The sequence below is a fragment of the Nicotiana tomentosiformis genome, chromosome 10, assembly GCF_000390325.3.
Source record: "Nicotiana tomentosiformis chromosome 10, ASM39032v3, whole genome shotgun sequence".
NCBI classification, from domain to species: Eukaryota; Viridiplantae; Streptophyta; class Magnoliopsida; order Solanales; family Solanaceae; genus Nicotiana; species Nicotiana tomentosiformis.
Window position 1 is genome coordinate 7,504,981 of NC_090821.1, and position 19,371 is coordinate 7,524,351.

At 41.8% G+C, this 19,371-nt stretch overlaps 1 protein-coding gene across 1 annotated transcript; it reads right to left on the minus strand.

Moving 5' to 3' along the window:
* Window positions 1–12,015: 12,015 nt before the first annotated feature.
* On the minus strand, window positions 12,016–12,564 carry LOC138899715 (uncharacterized mitochondrial protein AtMg00810-like). The gene has a single exon (XM_070186406.1). The coding sequence runs from the start codon at window positions 12,562–12,564 to the stop codon at window positions 12,016–12,018; it is 549 nt and encodes a 182-aa protein (XP_070042507.1).
* Window positions 12,565–19,371: the final 6,807 nt, after the last annotated feature.

Here is a 19,371-nt window from a genome sequence, read left to right on the forward strand (position 1 = left end):
TTTCTGACCTCGAATCAGTGCCTTGCAGATCGATTCAGTCACAGGCTCGATAGGATTATCGAGCCGCCTCCTCGAGTGTCCTTCGGGCTCGAGGTTCGTTAGTACCGACCTCAGAGCTCACTCCCAAAATCTCATTCCGGATTTTTAACACTCGAACTCGATCGAACGTATGAAGGCCAAAATCTATTTCGACCGTATACAGAGCAGTTTATGAATTATCAACTATTACAATTGCATGTGTAAAAAACATGTGTTTGGCAAAGTCTGTGAATTTGAGAGTAATCGAAGAGAATTTTAGTTTCCATTATGTGGAAAACCCTAGACGATGTAAACGAGAGAAGAAGCCAAAAAATGAAAAATATCGATGTATTAAGAAAAGTAATAATCCACTGCACAAATTAGCCTATCATTATTGTCACGACCCAAAATCTCAACATGTCGTGATGGCGCCTATCTCGATACTAGGCAAGCCAATAATCTCGATAAACCATAATTTTTCTTAAGTTTAAAAATATAATAATTTAATACAATACAAAATTCCATAAATATTGACACGAACACTCCCCAAAATATGGTGTCACTGAGTACATGAGCATCTAATATTGATACAAATCTGGAAAATAAGGTCTATAATAGTCTAAGACTAAAATACAGTAAACAAGGAGATAAGGAAAGAGAGACAAGGTCTGCGAAACATGGAAGCTACTTCTGAATCTCCTGAAAATCAACTGCGCAAAATGATCAACACTCGCTATGTTCGGGAACACCTGGATCTGTACATGAAGTGCATGGTTGTAGTATGAGTACAACCAACTCAGCAAGTAACAATAATAACTAAGGAATTGAAGATAATGACGAGCTACACAGTTACAATTCACTTTCAGTAATTCCAGCAAAGAATAGACATGCTTTTAATTCCGGTAGTTTAAGTCAAATTAATTTTTATACAGTTCAATTTCATGTAATCCGGATATAAAATCTTTTAGAAATTTCACAATAATGACAAATAGCAATCAAGTGCAATAACAAATGCAAAGCAAGTACAGCCTCTCAGGCAATAGTCATTCAACTCATCACTCGGCTCTCAGCCCTCAACACTCACACTCAATGGGTACCCGCGCTCACTGAGGATGTACAGACTCCGGAGGGGCTCTTACAGCCCAAGCGCCATAATCTGCACGGACAACTCACGTGCAGTACGGACAACTCACGTGCTATAATATCCTGCACGGATAACTCACATTCCATAATATCCTTACCTCACCGACAGGCCATCGTCCTTACTTAGTCCTCAACCTTTCTAGTCTCTCGGGCTCTCAGAAATCACAAAGATCAGCCCAAACAAAGATAACATAATGCATCGACAAGACTAAGGTATGATACGCAAGTAAAATCATGACTGAGCACAAGATAGAAATTAGCAATTAATTCAATAAGTATGTGCCCTCTGTGGGTCCCAACAGTACTATCACATAGCCTAAGCATGATTTCTAACATGATTTGTAGTCAAATTTCTTTAACACATAGAGAGCATATAGCTAACAAAACATTATTCAACTTTACAGTTTCACGGGACGGACCAAGTCACAATTTCCTCGGTGCACGCCCACACGCCCTTCACCTAGCATGTGCGTCACCTCTAAAATAATCACATGACACAAAATTCCGGAGTTTCATACCCTCAGGACCAGATTTAAATCTGTTACTTACCTCAGAACGTGAAATTTTTTACTTTGCTATGCCTTTGCCTCGCAAATCGGCCTCTGAATGCTTTGAATCTAGTCACAAATAATTCGTTTCAGTCAATAAAATATATTGGAATTAACTCCATAAGAAAATGCTAATTTTTCATAAAAATTTGAATTTTAGCTCAAAATTTGTCTGTGGGGCCCACATCTCGGAACTTCATAAAAGTTAAAAAATCCGAAAGCCCATTCAACCACGAGTCTAACCATACCAATTTTATCAAAATCCGACCCCAACTCGACCCTCAAATCCTCAATTTAAACTAAGAGGGTTTTCAAACTTTTCCAACTTAATTCACCAATTTAAATGATAAAAACAATCATGGATTCGGGTAATTTAACCAATATTGAGTTAAGAACACTTACCCCGTTATTTTCCTTAAAAAACTCCCGAAAATTGCCTCTTCCCGAGCTCAAATCCGTCAAAAACTGAAAATGGGACGAAGTCCTATTTTCAGAACTTAAACTCTCTGTCCAGACCTCTCTTCTTCGCGAACGTGACAGGTCCCTCACGTTCGCGAAGCACAACTCGACTGCCCACAAATTTAACCTTTCGCGAACGTGACCGTGGCTTCGCGAACGCGAAGCTTTACAAATCTTACCCTTCGCAAACGCGACCATGGCTTCGCGAATGCAAAGCTATACCAGCTCAGACCTTCGCGAATGCGACCGCCACCTCGTGAATGCGTAGAACAAGGACCCGGGGGTCCCCAATAGCCTCACTCCTCTTCGCGAATGCGACACCTCTCACGCGTTCGCGATGCACACACAGACATACCTTCATGTTTGCGTTCTCCCTTTCGCGTACGCGAAGAAAAAAACCTCACACTCAGAAAACACTCTTCGTGAACGCGAGGGCCCACTCGCGAACGCGAAAGAGAAACTAAGAAAAATGCACTAGCAGATATCAGCAATCTCACCAAGGCCAAAAATGATCCGTTAACCATCCAAAACTCACACGATCCCCTCCGGACCTCAACCAAATATACCAACAAGTCCTAAAACATCATACGAACTTTGTCGAACCCTCAAATCACCTCAAACAACGCTAAAACCATGAATTACACCCCAATTCAAGCCTAATAAACTTTGAAATTTGTAGCTTCTACAAACGACTCCGAAACCTATCAATTCACGTCCGATTGACTCATATTTTGCACACAAGTCATAAATGACATAACAGAGGTATTCAAATTTTCAGAATCGGATTTCGACCCCGATATCAAAAAGTCAACCCCCCGGTCAAACTTCCCAAAAATTCAACTTTCGGCATTTCAAGCCTAATTCCTCTACGGACCTCCAAATAATATTCCGGGTACGCTCCGAAGCCCAAAATCACCATACGGAGCTATTGAAATTATCAAAATTCAAATCCGAAGTCGTTTACACATAGGTCCATATATGGTCCACTTTTCTCACTTAAATTTTTAATTATGAGACTAAGTGTCTCATTTCACTCCGAATTCCTTCCGGACCCGAACCCACTAACCCGGTAAGTCATAAAATAACTACAAAGCATTAATTGAGTAGTAAATGGAAGAACGGGATTATAATACTCAAAATGACCGTCTGGGTCGTTACATTCTTCTCCTCTTAAACAAACGTTCGTCCTCAAACGGGTTCAGAACAATACCTGGAGTCTCAAATAAGTGTAGATATTTTCTCCGCATCTCCTGCTCAATCTCCCAAGTAGCTTCTCCGGCTGGCTGGCCTCTCCACTGCACCTTCACTGATGTTATGCTCTTTGACCTCATCTTTCTAACCTGCCGGTCTAAAATAGCCACCGGTTCCACGTCATAAGTCAAATTACCGTCCAGTTGTACTATACTGAAATCCATAATATGAGACGAATCCCCGACATACTTTCGGAGCATGAATACATGGAACACTGGATGAACACCTGATAAACTAGGTGGCAAAGCAAGTTCATAAGCCACCTCTCCAATTTTCTTAAGTATCTCGAAAGGCCCAATATACCGAGGGTTCAACTTGCCCTTCTTTCCGAACCTCAACACACCCTTCATGGGTGAAATCTTGAGCATAACCTTCTCCCCCACCATGTGAACAACATCACAAACCTTCCTGTCGGCATAACACTTCTACCTAGACTGTGCCGTGCGAAGCCGTTCCAGAATCACTTTGACCTTCTCTAAAGCATCCTCAACCAAGTCAGTACCCAATAGCCTAACCTCACCCAGCTCAAACCAACCCACCGGATATTGGCACCATCTCCCATATAAAACTTCATATGGAGCCATCTGAATGCTTGACTGGTAGCTATTATTGTAAGCAAACTCCGCGAGTGGCAGAAATTGATCCCAAGAAACCCCAAAATCAATGACACAAGCGCGTAGCATATCCTCCAATATCTGAATAGTGCGCTCGGACTGTCCGTCCGTCTGAGGGTGAAATGTTGTACTCAACTGAACCTGTGTGCCCAATTCTCGTTGCACTGCCCTCCAAAACTTTGAGGCAAACTGCGTACCCTAATCTGAAATAATAGACACCGGCACACCATGTAGGCGAACAATCTCGCGAATATAAATCCCAGCCAACCGCTCTGAAGAATAATTAGTACCGACTGGAATAAAATGCGCAGATTTGGTCAACCGATCTACTATCACCCAAACAACATTAAAATTTCTCAAAGTCCATGGGAGTCCAACTACGAAATCCATGGTAATACGCTCCCACTTCCACTCCGAAATTTCAAGTCTCTGTAGTAATCCGCCCGGTCTCTGATGCTCATACTTTACCTGTTGACAATTTAAACAGCGATATACAACCCAGCTATATCTTTCTTCATCCTCCTCCACCAATAGTGTTGTCTCAAATCCTGATACATCTTCGCGGCGCATGGATGAATAGAGTACCGCGAACTGTGAGCTTCCTGGAGAATCAGCTCACACAAACCATCTACATTAGGCACACATAGCATGCCCTGCATCCGTAATACACCGTCGTCTCCAATAGTGACTTCCTTGGCATCACCGTGCTGAACCGTGTCCTTAAGGACAAGCAGATATGGATCATCATACTGGCGCTATCTGATGCGATCATATAAAGAAGACCGAGAAACCACACAGGCCAAAACTCGATTCGGCTCGGAAACATGCAATCTAACAAACTAATAAGCCAAGGCCTGAACATCCAAGGCTAAAGGCCTCTCTGCTACCGGTAAGTATGCTAAGCTGCCCAAACTCTACGCCTTATGACTCAAGGCATCGGCCACCACATTGGCCTTTTCGGGATGATAGAGAATGGTGATATCATAATCCTTAAGCAACTCCAACCACCTTCACTGCCGCAAGTTAAGATCCTTCAGTTTAAACAAATGTTGTAGGCTCCGATGATCGGTATATACCTCACACTGGACACCATACAAGTAATGCCGCAAAATTTTCAAGGCATGAATAATAGTTGCTAACTCAAGATCGTGGACTGGATAATTCTTCTCATGTACCTTTAACTGTCTGGACGCATAGGCAATCACCCTACCGTCTAGCATCAGCACTGCGCCGAGACCAATACGCGACGCGTCACAATACACAGTATGAGACTCTGAACCTGTAAGCAACACCAATACTGGGGCTGTAGTTAAAGTTGTCTTGAGCTTCTGAAAGCTCTCTTCATATTCATCCGACCACCTGAACGGAGCACCTTTCAGGGTCAATTTAGTCATAGGTGATGCAATAGACGAGAAACCCTCCACAAAACGACGATAATAACCGGCCAAGCCGAGAAAACTCCGAATCTCAGTAACTGAGGATGGTCTGGGCCAATTCTGAACTGCCTATATTTTCTTCTGATCCACCTTAATTCCTTTATTGGACACTATATGTCCCAAGAATGCCACCGAACTAAGGCAGAACTCACACTTAGAGAATTTGGCATAAAGTTTCTCATCTCTCTGCCTCTGTAATACAATATCTAAGTGTTGTGTATGCTCCCCATGGCTACATGAGTACACCAGAATATCATCAATAAATACTACAACAAATAAATCAAGATATGGCTAAAATACACTATTCATCAAATGTATAAATGTTGCTGGGGCATTGGTTAGCCCAGAAGACATCACAAGAAATTCATAGTGGCCATACCGAGTTCTGAATGTCGTCTTCAGAATATCTGAATCCCGAATTTTTAACTGGTGATACCTAGATCTCAAATCAATTTTTGAGAACACCATCGCTCCCTGAAGCTGGTCAAATAAGTCATCAATATACGGCAAAGGATATTTATTCTTGATCGTCACTTTGTTCAACTGCCTATAGTCAATGCACATCCGCATAGTACCATCTTTCTTTTTCACAAACAGAACCGGTGCACCCCAAGTGACTCACTAGGCCTAATAAACCCCTTTTCAAAGAGTTCCTGAAGTTGCTCTTTTAATTCTTTTAACTCAGCTGGTGCCATATGATACGGAGGAATAGAAATAGGCTGAGTTCCCTGTACCAAGTCAATACCGAAATCAATATCCCTGTCGGGTGGCATATCCGGCATGTCTGCAGGAAATACATCCGAAAAATCTCGCATGACCGGTAATGAATCAATAATAGGAGTATCAATATCAACATCTCTCACAAAAGCCAAATATGACAGACATCCCTTTTCAACCATATGTTGGGCCTTCAAATAAAAAATTACCCTGCTAGGAACAAAATCTAGAGAACCTCTCCATTCAACCTTTGGCAACCCTGGCATCGTCAATGTCACTATTTTTGTGTGACAGTCTAGAATAGCATAACATGGAGACAACCAATCCATACCCAGGATTACATCGAAATCAACCATACCAAGTAAATAGTTTAGTCTCCAATTTCCTAATAGTCACCACACACGACCGATACACACGGTCCACAGTAATAATATCGCCCACCGGTGTAGATACACAAACAGGTAAAACTAAGGACTTACAGGCCATATCCAGATAATGAGCAAAATACGATGATATATATGAATAAGTGGAACCAAGGTCAAATAATATAAAAGCATCCCTGTGGCACACTGAAACAATACATGTGATCACTACATCTAAGGCAACAGCATCTGGCCTGGAAGGAAAAGCATAGAATCGAGCATGCCCACCACCTGATCGGACTCCCCCTCTTGGGCGACCCCTAGCAGCCTGAGCCCCACCCCGAGCTGGCTGGGCGGGTGATATAACTGCTGGAGCTGGTGCCGTTCATCGAGAACTCTATTGTGGAACCCCACTCAATAGCCTAGGACAATCTCTCTTGAAATGACCCAATTCTCTGCACTCGAAACAACCCTTCCTCTGACGGAACTGCTGCTCCTAATAACTCGAAGAATTACCTGTAGAAGCCTGAGCAGACGAGGCAGTGAGAACTCTGCACTGGTAGTGCACTGAATGGAGACTGGCCTGAGTAAGCACTGTAAGAACCGTGGCTAGCTGATACACCACGATGAGCTGGACGACCCGCCTGAGCGTGTCTGTAAGAACGGCCCCTACCGCGGTAAAACTGACCCCCTGAAGGAGCACCGTTGAAATCACTGAACCACGAGGCCTCTTAGCCTCCTTCTCAACCTGCTCCTGGCTACGAACCATCTCAATCTAACGAGCAATGTCGAAAACCTCATCGAAAGTAGCATTGGACACTCTCTCTCTAGTCATGAGTAATTGGAGCTGAAAAGTGAGGCCATCTATGAATCTCCTGATCCTTTCCCTGTCTATGGGAATCAACCAGATAGCATGATGGGCAAATTCTGAAAATCTCATCTCATATTGTGTCACGGACATATTACCCTGACAAAGCTGCTCAAACAGCCTACAGAGCTCCTCTCTGCAGGACTGAGGCATGAACTTCTCCAGGAATAGACCGGAGAACTTCTACCGGGTAAGGGGTGCTTTACCGATCGGCCTACACCTCTCGTAAGACTCTCACCATATGAAGGCAGCCTAAGAAAACTAAAAAGTAGTGAATGAGACCCCAGTGGTCTCTAGAATACCCGTTGTCCGAAGCATCCACTGACACTTATCCAGAAAACCCTGGGCATCCTCTGACTCAGTACCGCTAAATGGTGGAGGTCGAAGCCTCTCAAATCTCTCAAGTCTCCTCTGCTCATCATCTGCCATAATAGGAACTACCGGGGCTTGAGCAGCTGCAACCGGCTGGGCTGGTAGTGCCCCCGGTGTCTGAAGTCCCTGTACTACCTGGTCTAGAGTACGGGAAATGGGGGTATGAGTACCTCCCCCGGCCTGAGAAGCGGTAGGTGCGGCCTGAGCCGAAACTACCTGAGCAAGACCAGTGCAAGCTGCCAATATCTTGGCCAAAGTCTCCTAAAGGCCTAGAATCTCAATGGGCATAGCTGGTGCCTAAGCTGATCCTGTCGGCTCAGCTATATCCGGAATCTACTCCTGAGCTGGAGCAACTAGTGGTACTACATGTGCTGGTCCAACTGTGGTACAAGCTACACCTCGACCTCTACCTCGGCCCCGGCCTCGACCTCTCGAGGCCCTAACTAGTGGCACTGGTGGCTGACCGTCTAATCGAGTAGTACGTGTCCTCACCATCTGTGAGAGAATAGAATAGCAGAAATTTAGTTTCTAGAATCAACAAATTTGCACGATAGAATACAAGAAAGTGAAATTTTCCCAAAGGTTCCGCAGCCCCTCGAAGATAAGTACAGATGTCTCCGTACCGATCCGCAAGACTCTACTAAACCTGCTCATGACTCGTAAGACCTATGTAACCTAGGCTCTGATACCAGCTTGTCACGACCGAAAATCCCAACCTGTCGTGATGGCGCCTATCTCGATACTAGGCTAGCCAAAAATCTCGATAAACCACAATTTCTCTTAAGTTTGAAAATACAATAATTTAATACAATACAAAATCTCATAAATATTGACACGAACACTCCCCAAAACCTGGTTTCACTGAGTACATGAGCATCTAATATGGGTACAAATCTGGAACATAAGGTCTATAATAGTCTAAGACCAAAATACAATAAACAAGGAGATAGGGAAAGAGAAACAAGGTCTGCAAAACACGGTAGCTACGTCTGAATCTCCTGAAAATCAACTGTGCAAAATGATCAACACCCGCTATGTCCGGGAATACCTTGATCTGCACACGAAGTGCAGGGTTGTAGTATGAGTACAACCAACTCAGCAAGTAACAATAATAACTAAGGAACTGAAGATAATGACGAGCTACACAGTTACAGTTCACTTTTAGTAATTCCAGCAAAGAATAGACATGCTTTCAATTCCGGTAGTTTAAGTCAAATCAATTTTTATACAGTTCAATTTCATGTAGTCCGGATATAAAATCTTTCAGAAATTTCAGTACAATGACAGATAGCAATCAAGTGCAATAACAAATACAAAGCAAGTACAGCCTCCCAGGCAACAGTCACTCAACTCATCACTCGGCTCTCAGCCCTCAGCACTCACACTCAATAGGTACTCGCGCTCACTAAGGGTATACAGACTCCGGAGGGGCTCCTACAACCCAAGCGTCATAATCTGCACGGACAACTCACGTGATGTACGGATAACTCACGTGCTATAATATCCTGCACGGACAACTCACGTGCCATAATATCCTTAACTCACCGACAGGCCCTCGGCCTTACTCAGTCCTCAACCTTTCTAGTCTCTCGGGCTCTCAGAAATCACAAAGATCAGCCCAAACAAAGATAACACAATGCATCGACAAATATCAAGAAAGATTGAGGTATGATACGCAAGTAAATTCATGACTGAGCACAATATAATAATTAGCAATTAATTCAATAAGTACGTGCCCTCTGTAGGTCCCAACAGTACTATCACATAGCCTAACCATGATTTCTAACATGATTTGTAGTCAAATTTCTTCAACACATAGAGAGCATATAGCTAACAACAAATTATTCAACTTTACAGTTTCACGGGACGGACCAAGTCACAATTCCCTCGGTGCACGCCCACACACCCATCACCTAGCATGTGCGTCACCTCCAAAATAATCATATGACAAAAATTTCCGGGGTTTCATAACCTCAGGACCAGATTTAAAACTGTTACTTGCCTCAGAGCTTGAAATTCTTTACTCTGCTAAGCCTTTGCCTCGCAAATCGGCCTCTGAATGCCTCGAATCTAGTCACAAATAATTCGTTTCAGTCAATAAAATTTATTGAAATTAACTCCATAAGAAAATGCTAATTTCCCATAAAAATCCTAATTTTAGCTTAAAAAAATCACCTGTGGGGCCCATATTTCGGAACTCGACAAAAGTTAAAAAAATCCGAAAGCCCATTCAACCACGAATCTAACCATACCAATTTTATCAAAATCCGACCCCAACTCGACTCTCAAATCTTCAATTTAAACTAAGAGGGTTTTCAAACTTTTCCAACATAATTCACCAATTTAAATGATAAAAACAACCATGGATTCGGGTAATTTAACAAATATTGAGTTAAGAACACCTACCCCATTGTTTTCCTTAAAAAACTCCCGAAAACCGCCTCTTCCCGAGCTCAAATTCGTCAAAAACTGAAAATGGCACGAAGTCCCATTTTCAGAACTTAAACTCTCTGTCCAGACCTCTCTTCTTTGCGAACGCGACAGGTCCCTCGCGTTCGCGAAGCACAACTCTACTGCCCACAAATTTAACCCTTCGCGAATGCGACTGTGGCTTCGCGAACGCGAAGCTTTGCAAATCTTACCCTTCGCAAACGTGACCACGGCTTCGCGAACGCGAAGCTTTACCAGCTCTGACCTTCGCGAACGCGAACGCGACCGCCACCTCGTGAACACATAGAACAAGGACCCTGGGGTCCCCAATTGCCTCACTCCTTTTTGCGAATGCGACCATCACCTTACAAACGCATAGAACAAGGACCCGGGGGTCCCCAATAGCCTCACTCCTTTTCGCGAACGCGACACCTCTCACGCGTTCGCAATGCACATACATACATACCTTCGCATTCGCGTCCTCCCCTTCGCGGATGCGAAGAACAAAACCTCACACTCAGAAAACACTCTTCACGAACGCGAGGGCCCACTCGCGAATGCGAAAGAGAAAATCAGAAAAACGCAACAGGAGATATCAGCAATCTCACCAAGGCCAAAAATGATTCGTTAACCATCCAAAACTCACCCGAGCCCCTCGGAGCCTCAACTAAATATACCAACAAGTCCTAAACCATCATACGGAGTTAGTCGAACCCTCAAATCACCTCAAACAATGCTAAAACCATGAATTACACCCCAATTCAAGCCTAATGAACTTTGAAATTTCTAGCTTCTACAAACGACTCCGGAACCTACCAATTTACGTCCGATTGACCTCAAATTTTGCACACAATGACATAACAGAGGTATTCAAATTTTCAGAATCAGATTTCGACCCCGATATCAAAAAGTCAATCCCTCGGTCAAACTTCTCAAAAATTCAACTTTCGGCATTTCAAGCCTAATTCCACTACGGACCTCCAAATAATATTCCGGATACGTTCCAAAGCCCAAAATCACTATACAGAGCTATTGGAATCATCAAAATTCAAATCTGAGGTCGTTTACATATAGGTCCATATCCGGTTCACTTTTCTCACTTAAATTTTTAATTATGAGACTAAGTGTCTCATTTCACTCTGAATTCCTTCCGGCCCCGAACCCACTAATCCGGTAAGTCATAAAATATCTATAAAGCATAAATTAAGCAAAAAATAGGGGAACGGGATTATTATACTCAAAACGACCGGTCGGGTCGTTACAATTATCTATTTATACTTAGCAAATATTAAGTAATGGCTATGTAATAAAAAATGGCTATCTATACAATAAGTTTACAAGGCATGTGTTTTTGTATCAGCCGGGTGGGCCTGAAGCTGTTTCTATTGGGCCTGAGATATTTGGTCCATCTACTCCAACACCCTCCCCCTCCCCCCCCCAAGCTGGAGGGTGACAAAACACCCAGCTTGCAGAGAAGATGTTGATGTTGAATACTAGTGAGTGATTTAGTGAAAATGTCAGTAAGTTGAGATTGAGTAGGAATATAGTGCAAAGAAATGAGGCCACAAAAAAGTTTTTCCCTAACAAAATGACAATCAAGCTTAATATGCTTGGTCCTCTCATGAGATACAGGGTTCTTGGCAATGCTGGTAGGAGATTTATTATCATAATGAAGAGGAATAGGGATAGAAATGGTGAGACCCAAGTCAGACAAAAAGTCTCACTAGCCAAGCTTCAGCCATAGTCTTCCGCAAAAGCCCTGTACTCAGCCTCTGCAGATGACAATGAGACTGTGGGTTATTTCTTAGATTTCCAACAAATAGGGATGCCCCCAAGAGGGAAAAAGTAGCCACTAATAGATTTTCTAGAAGATGGGCAGCCTGCCCAAACAGAATCTGAGAATGCCTGAAGTGAGAAATTCTTATTTCTGTTAAAAAGAATGCCTCTGGCAGGGTCTTTGACCAAGTATCTAAGAACATGAAGAGCAGCATGCATGTGAGCAGTTCTGGGAGCATTAAGGAACTGACTGAGGTGCTGAACTGAGAAGGATATGTCAGGCCTAGTATACTGCAAAATAATTAGCTTGCCTATGAGCCTTCTGTATGGAGAAGGATCAACCAAAACATCCCCAGAAGTGGAGGTGAGCTTAATAGACAATTCAAAGGGTGTCATCACAGGTGAAGCAGAAGAATAATGAAATTCTGATAGAAGCTCTTTAAGGTATTTGTGTTGATTGACAAGTAGACCATGAGGCAGGTGAGACACTTTAAGACCTAGGAAATAATACACAGTCCCCAAATCCTTGATCTTGAATTGTTGATCCAAAAATGCTTTGAGAGAAGTCATCTCAGAATCATCATTCCCAGCCAATAAAATGTCATCCACTTATACAGCAATAAGGACAGTGGAAGTGCCAGAGAATTTGGTGAATAAGGAATAGTCATTGAGGCTGGATGAGTAACCCCTAGAGATAAGAGCAAGAGATAACTTGGCAAACCATTGCCTGGATGCATATTTAAGGCCATACAATGACTTCTTCAGCTTACACACAAGTGGAGGATTAGAAGATAAGGGAGAGACTGTAAGACCAAGAGGAATCTTCATATATACCTCTTCAGAGAGATCCCCATGCAAAAATGCATTGTTGACATCAAGTTTATAGATATTCCAAGAATGCTTGGCAGCCAAAGCAAGCAAACACTTAATAGTAGTGAACTTGACTACAGGAGAAAAGGTCTCAAAGTAGTCAATGCCAACCTGTTGAGTGTCCCCCCTTATGACCAACCTAGCTTTATACCTTTCAATGCTACCATCTGAGTGTTGCTTGATTTTATATACCCATTTGCAAGGAATGACCTTTTTACCAGAAGGTAAAGGGACTATGTCCCAAGTCTGATTAGCCTCTAATGCCTGAAATTCTTTTATCATGACTTCCTGCCAAGCAGGATTAGAAACAGCCTGATGATAAAAGGCAGGTTCAGACAAGGATGTAGGTGAAGATGAGAAGGAAGAAGAAATAGATGAGTGAGCAGGCGGGACAGCAGAACAAATATAGTCCCTAAGGTGAGTAGGAGTGACAGTAGGTCTAGAAGATCTCCTCAAGGGAGGAGGTGAAGGAACAGGAATGAAAAGTGAATCAGGAAGAGAAGGAGAAGCAAAAGCAGGAGAATGAGCTAATATTGAAGAAGCAAGATTGAAAGGTGAATCAGAAGGAATAGAAGAGGAAGGAGTAGGTACAAGAGTGGAAGAAATATGATCAGAAAAGGGAGTGTTTGAAGAAGGGAAGAAACCAGAAGGAGAAGAGGTGGAGGGAAAGATGTGTTCAACAAAAGTCACATCCCTAGAGTAGAAGACAGATTTGTTTCCCAGGTGTAACAATTTGTAAGCTTTCTTGCCAAAAGAATAACCTAGAAATACAGAGGGGATGACTCTGGATTTAAACTTGTCTCTAGAAGGAGGAGGAACAGTAGCATTGGCTAAACAACCAAAAGATTTGAGATGGCTATAAGTAGGAGGATGACCAAGTAAGACTTCATAGGGAGTTTTGTTAGAGAGAACTGTGGATGGAAATTTGTTTACTAGATAGGTTGCAGTAAGAACACACTCCCCCTATACTTGGTAGGCAACTTAGATTGAAATAGAAGAGCTCTAGCAGTTTCTAATAGGTGCTTGTGTTTCCTTTCTACTATGCCATTCTGTTTTCGAGTGTGAGGGCAAGAAGTTTGATGAGAAATTCCAAGAAATGTGAGATAGGTAGCATGAGAATTGGCAGATCCCAGTTCAAAGGCATTATCAGTTCTTATAGAAGCACTGAAGAGCTGGGATCAACTGTGAATCAATTTTAAGGACATGTGCTGACAAAGGACCAATACAATCCACTAGTAGGACTACTAAACAAACCACCAGCTGGACAATTCTCATCCAACATGGCAGGTATAATTTCCTTATTTTTCAGTGCTTCAATGATAGATTGGATAATAGATTCAGGTGCTACGCATCACATTACTCACAATAAAGATGTCCTAAGTAATGTTAAGAGTATGGAAGGTCAGAGTAATAATGGAGTGCAGTTACCAACTGGAATAAGAGCAAAGATAGCACATACTGGAAATGCAGAAATTTTAGCAGATCAGTGGGTAAAGAATGTGTTACATGTACCTGATTTTAAGTTCAATCTACTACCAGTGTCAAAGCTTACTAAGGATCTCAGATGTTGGGTCAATTTCTACCCTGATTTCTGTCTGTTTTAGGAACTCTTCAGTGGGAAGGTGGGAAGGTACTGGGATTGGTAAAGAATCAGAAGGTTTGTACTTGCTGAATAAGCAGGCAGCAATGTCAATGTTAGCTGGTGTGGTTAAGAAAAAGGGAACAGAATATACTCTTTGGCATCTGAGGTTGGGACATGCAGCTGTAAGGACTGTTCAGCACATTCCAACTATAAAGAAAAAGTTAGCAGTAATGAAATTAGTGATTGTGATGTATGTCCCTTGGCAAAGCAATGTAGATTATAATTTCCTATAAGTACTACTAAATCAACATCTATTTTCCAGTTAATTCATCTGGATGTATGGGGACCCCATAAGGTGCCCACATATGATAGGAAGCAGTACTTTGTCACTATTGTGGATGATTTTAGTAGGTACACTTGGGTTTATCTGATACATTTCAAATGTGAAGTGATAGTTGTGTTGTAGAATTTTCTTTCCATAATAAAGAATCAATTTGCTGCTACTGTGAAGGTTTTGAGATCTGATAATAGTTCAGAATTTTTCAATTCTAAGTGCAATGAACTGCTAGCTTCACTTGGTATTATACATCAAAGTAGTTGTGCTTACACTCCACAACAAAATGGCATAATGAAAAGAAAGCACATGCACTATTTGGAAATGGCAAGAGCCTTAAAATTTCTCCGAGCCCCTCTCCTTGTGATGTTGAACCAGAAGTTCATCAGTTTGAAGGGGAAATAGAAGTTGTTGGTGAAGTGCTTGAGCCAACAATTCCTGCAGTCTCACCTACAAATGTCCCAGCTGAACCAGAGACTCAACCAGCTGAACCAGAGACTCAACCAACTGAACCTTCTGCTGCCACAGAGACACAACTAGCTCAACCTGCAAGATCTGCTAGACCTCAAAGAAATTCAGCTCCTCCTGCTTGGCACAAGGATTATATAATCCATACCAGACCATCAAGTAGCTGCAAACATCCATTATCTTCCCACCTTGCATATCATCATCTGTCACCAGCATATCAGTCCTACCTGGGAGTATTCTCAGCCCAGACTGAAACAAAATCCTTCAAGGATGTTGTTAAGGATCAGCATTGGGTTACTGTAATGGAATAAGAGATTCAAGCTCTATAGGAAAATAATACATGGGAGATAGTAACCTCCCTGCTGGGAAATATCCCATTGGTTCAAAATGGGTCTACAAAATCAAGCATAAGGCCAATGGAGAAGTGGACAAGTTCAAGGCAAGGTTGGTTGCCAAGGGTTATATACAACAAGAAGGATTAGATTATCATGAAACTTTCTCTCCAGTGGCCAAAATGGTCACTGTGAGGACTGTGATTAGTGTTGCAGCCTCCAAAGATTGGCCCTTGTTTCAAATGGATGTTAACAATACCTTCCTACAAGGTAATTTATTTGAAGAGGTTTACATGGATCTTCCTCAGGGATTTCACAAACAGTGTGAGTACAAGGTGTGTAGATTGTTGAAATCCCTTTATGGATTGAAACAGGCATCAAAGAAATGGAACATCAAACTCACAAATGCACTCCTACAAGCTGGATACACTCAGAGTGCCCATGATCATTCCTTGTTTACCAAGAGGCATGAAGAAGACATTGTGATAGTCCTGGTTATGTTAATGATCTTTTAATAACTGGAAGTAAGCAGTCCCTCATTGAACAAAGAAAGGACACTCTGCATAATTCCTTTAAGGTGAAAGACCTAGGGGAACTAAGATATTTTCTCAGAAATGAAGTCATGAGATCAAAGAAAGGAGTGTTGCTGAATCAGAGAAAATATACATTAGAGTTAATCACTAATGCAGGCATGAGTGGTTGCAAACCAGTAGCAACTCCAATTGAGTTGAATCAGAAACTAACAACATTTGATTATGACAGTCATGTTAGAAGAACTGATGATCCTCAACTTGAAGATGTAGGAGCCTATCAAAGACTTATTGGGAAGCTAATTTACCTCATAATCACAAGGCCAGACATTTGTTTTGCAGTACGGGTGTTGAGCCAATTCATGAAGCAACCCAAGAAGTCTTACCTAGATACAACCCTGAGGGTTGTAAAATACATCAAATCAGTACCTGGATTGGGGATACTACTGAGAAGAGGACATGAATCAACACTCACAGCCTTCTGTGACTCAGACTGGGCAGCATGTCCCAACACAAGAAGATCTATGACAGGGTATGCTGTGAAGCTTGGGAATTCTCTGTTGTCATAGAAGTCCAAGAAGCAACAAACAATTAGTAAAAGCTCGGCAGAAGTAGAGTATGGTGGCAGAAGTCATTTGGATGTTGGACTATTGGAGGAATTGGGAAACAAAGTGGAAGTACCAGCCAACTTACATTGTGATAGCAAGGCAACTATGCAAGTAGCTGCAAATCTTATATTTCACGAGCGGACTAAATATATTGAAATAGATTGCCACTTCGTCAGGGAGAAGCTCAAGAATAGACTAATCGCAACTCAGTACATACCTAAAAAAATACAACTAGCAGACCTGATGACAAAAGGCTTGAGTGCAGCACAACATCAGTCTCTATTATCCAAGCTAGGAGTAGAAGATGTCTTCCACTTACTAGCTTGAGGGGGAGTATTACAACAATAGGGACTAAATAAGAGATAGTAGTAAGTGAAAGGGGGCAATACGCAAATAGACAAAAGAGAGGAGAAGGTCGGTGTATAAGAATATGTTAGAATAACAGAATCAGTTAGTGAGATATAGAATTGATATTCTAGAATATTCTAATCTCAAGTTCTCTCTCTCTCTCGTCTTCTTCTTCCTCTTCTTTGTAACTCTACTGTACTTGGTTGACAATTGAATCAATATCAGAATTCATGATTGCATGTGTAGAAATGATCAATTATCTCTCTCAATTTAGCTCAATTTGACAAGTTTGGTGAGAAATTTCAAGAGATGTGAGATAGGTAGCATGAGAATGGGCAGATCCCAGTTCAAAGGCATTATCAATTCTTATAGTTTGAACTGAAGTGTGGAATTGATTTGAAACCATTGTAATAAAATCTTTGATAATAGAAAAGGCATTGCCTTTGCATGAGAGGAGTTGGGTCCAGGTGACTCTACTATAATCATCTACAATGGTCAGGATATACCTGAAACCATTGTAGGTGACTGTATGGTAAGGTCCCCAGATGTCAATGTGGACAAGCTAAAAGGGTTTTGTGGGTTGTGTGGAGCTGTGAGGAAAGGGAAGTCTATGTTGTCTAGCCATTGGACAGATTGGACAAGTGAAAGACTGTTTAGAAGAAACCTTACTAGACAAGTGAGGAACTGAAATCATTTTCACAAAAGGCATATGTCCCATTCTTTGATGCCAGAGGTAGTAGTACAATTAGTAGGTAAAACATTAGAAACAGATACATGTTGAGGAGTAGAAAAATTAAAAGGTGAACCAGATGGTGAAATAGAAACACTTTGGGAATGGTGAAATAGAAACACTTTGGGAAACATTGGTTGAGGAAACATCAACTGCAGCAGCAGTACTGATTGGCAGCCTCAGAATGTATAGCCATGCTCAACCTTACCAATTTCCAATGGCCTCTTCAGAGAAGGGCCTTGTAACCAACATAAAATCTCAGTAAGAAGTGCATAGCATTTGAGTTGAGTGAGATGTTGATGTATAGAAACTAAGTTGTAATGAAAAGAGGGAACCAACAAAATATTAGTTAAAGTAATGTTTGGAGATAAAGAAAGAGAACCAAATAAATTTACTTTTACTTTGTAATCATTTAGCAAGGTGACAAGAGAATGAGAGAGTAATGGTTGTATATTATAAAGAAGGTGTTTGTGAGGTGTCATATGATTAGTTGCCCCTAAATCCAATATCCAAGAACTGAAATTTTCATGAGTGGCATGATACACAAGATATCCATATAGTCTACTAATAGGGTTATTATGCCAACCTGCAAAATTGGCATAGACTGGAGGATCTGGAGAAGTGGACTGTTGAGCTGACGAACTCATCTACATTTGTTGAAACAATGACATAAGATGAGCATATTGCTCTTTAGAAAACCCATGTGGCAAATCTTCATGTTGAGAAAAATCAGGAGTAGATGAAGGCTGGTCTGCAGAATCAACTTGAGCACAGGCTGCAGTCCTTTTTCCCTTGGTGAATTTGAAGTCTGGTGGAAAACCATGGAGCTTGTAGCATTTGTCCACAGTATGTCCAGGCTTCTTGCAATATTTGCAGGATAAGTTGGACTTTCTGGGCTAAAAAATTCACCCTTTGACTGAAATTTCTTATATTATTGGTGGACTGGTTAGTAGCGGGAGTAGAATGTGAGTTTGCTATGAAGGATGTGGATTCAGGTGAGAAAGCTTGTGAAGAAGAATAAACCTCTCTTTGTTTCTCATCTCTAATTAAGATGGAATAGACATTCTCTACATTTGATGCAGGACTCATCATGAGTATGTTACTATTGATAGTGGAATAGGTTTCATTGAGTCCTGAGAGAAACTGAATAAGCTTCTGTGCTTCAATGATCTCATGCATAGCTCCATAAGTACATGGTCTACCCAAAAATATTGTGGACAATTCATCCCAAAAACATTTGAGTTTGGTAAAGTATGTAGCTATGCCAGATAACCCTTGAGAGGTTGAGGAAATTGATTGTTGAAGGTCGACTCTGGGATTACGGACTCAATATTCTTGAGGGCGGGCGTTATGACCCCGGGTTCTAGCTCGGTAGGACTCGGGGTCGATCTTCAGTATTTGGTTGTCATATTTCTAACTTGTCATGTCGTAGGCGAGCTCGATTTCAACCGTGCACAGATAGTCCCCTCATTTTTCGGAGAGTAGACGACGAGAAACGACATGAGCTTCCGATTCTTTCTTCGATATCACCCGACAGAAACGACAAAACCGTCAAAACGTCTCGTCAGTCAAGTC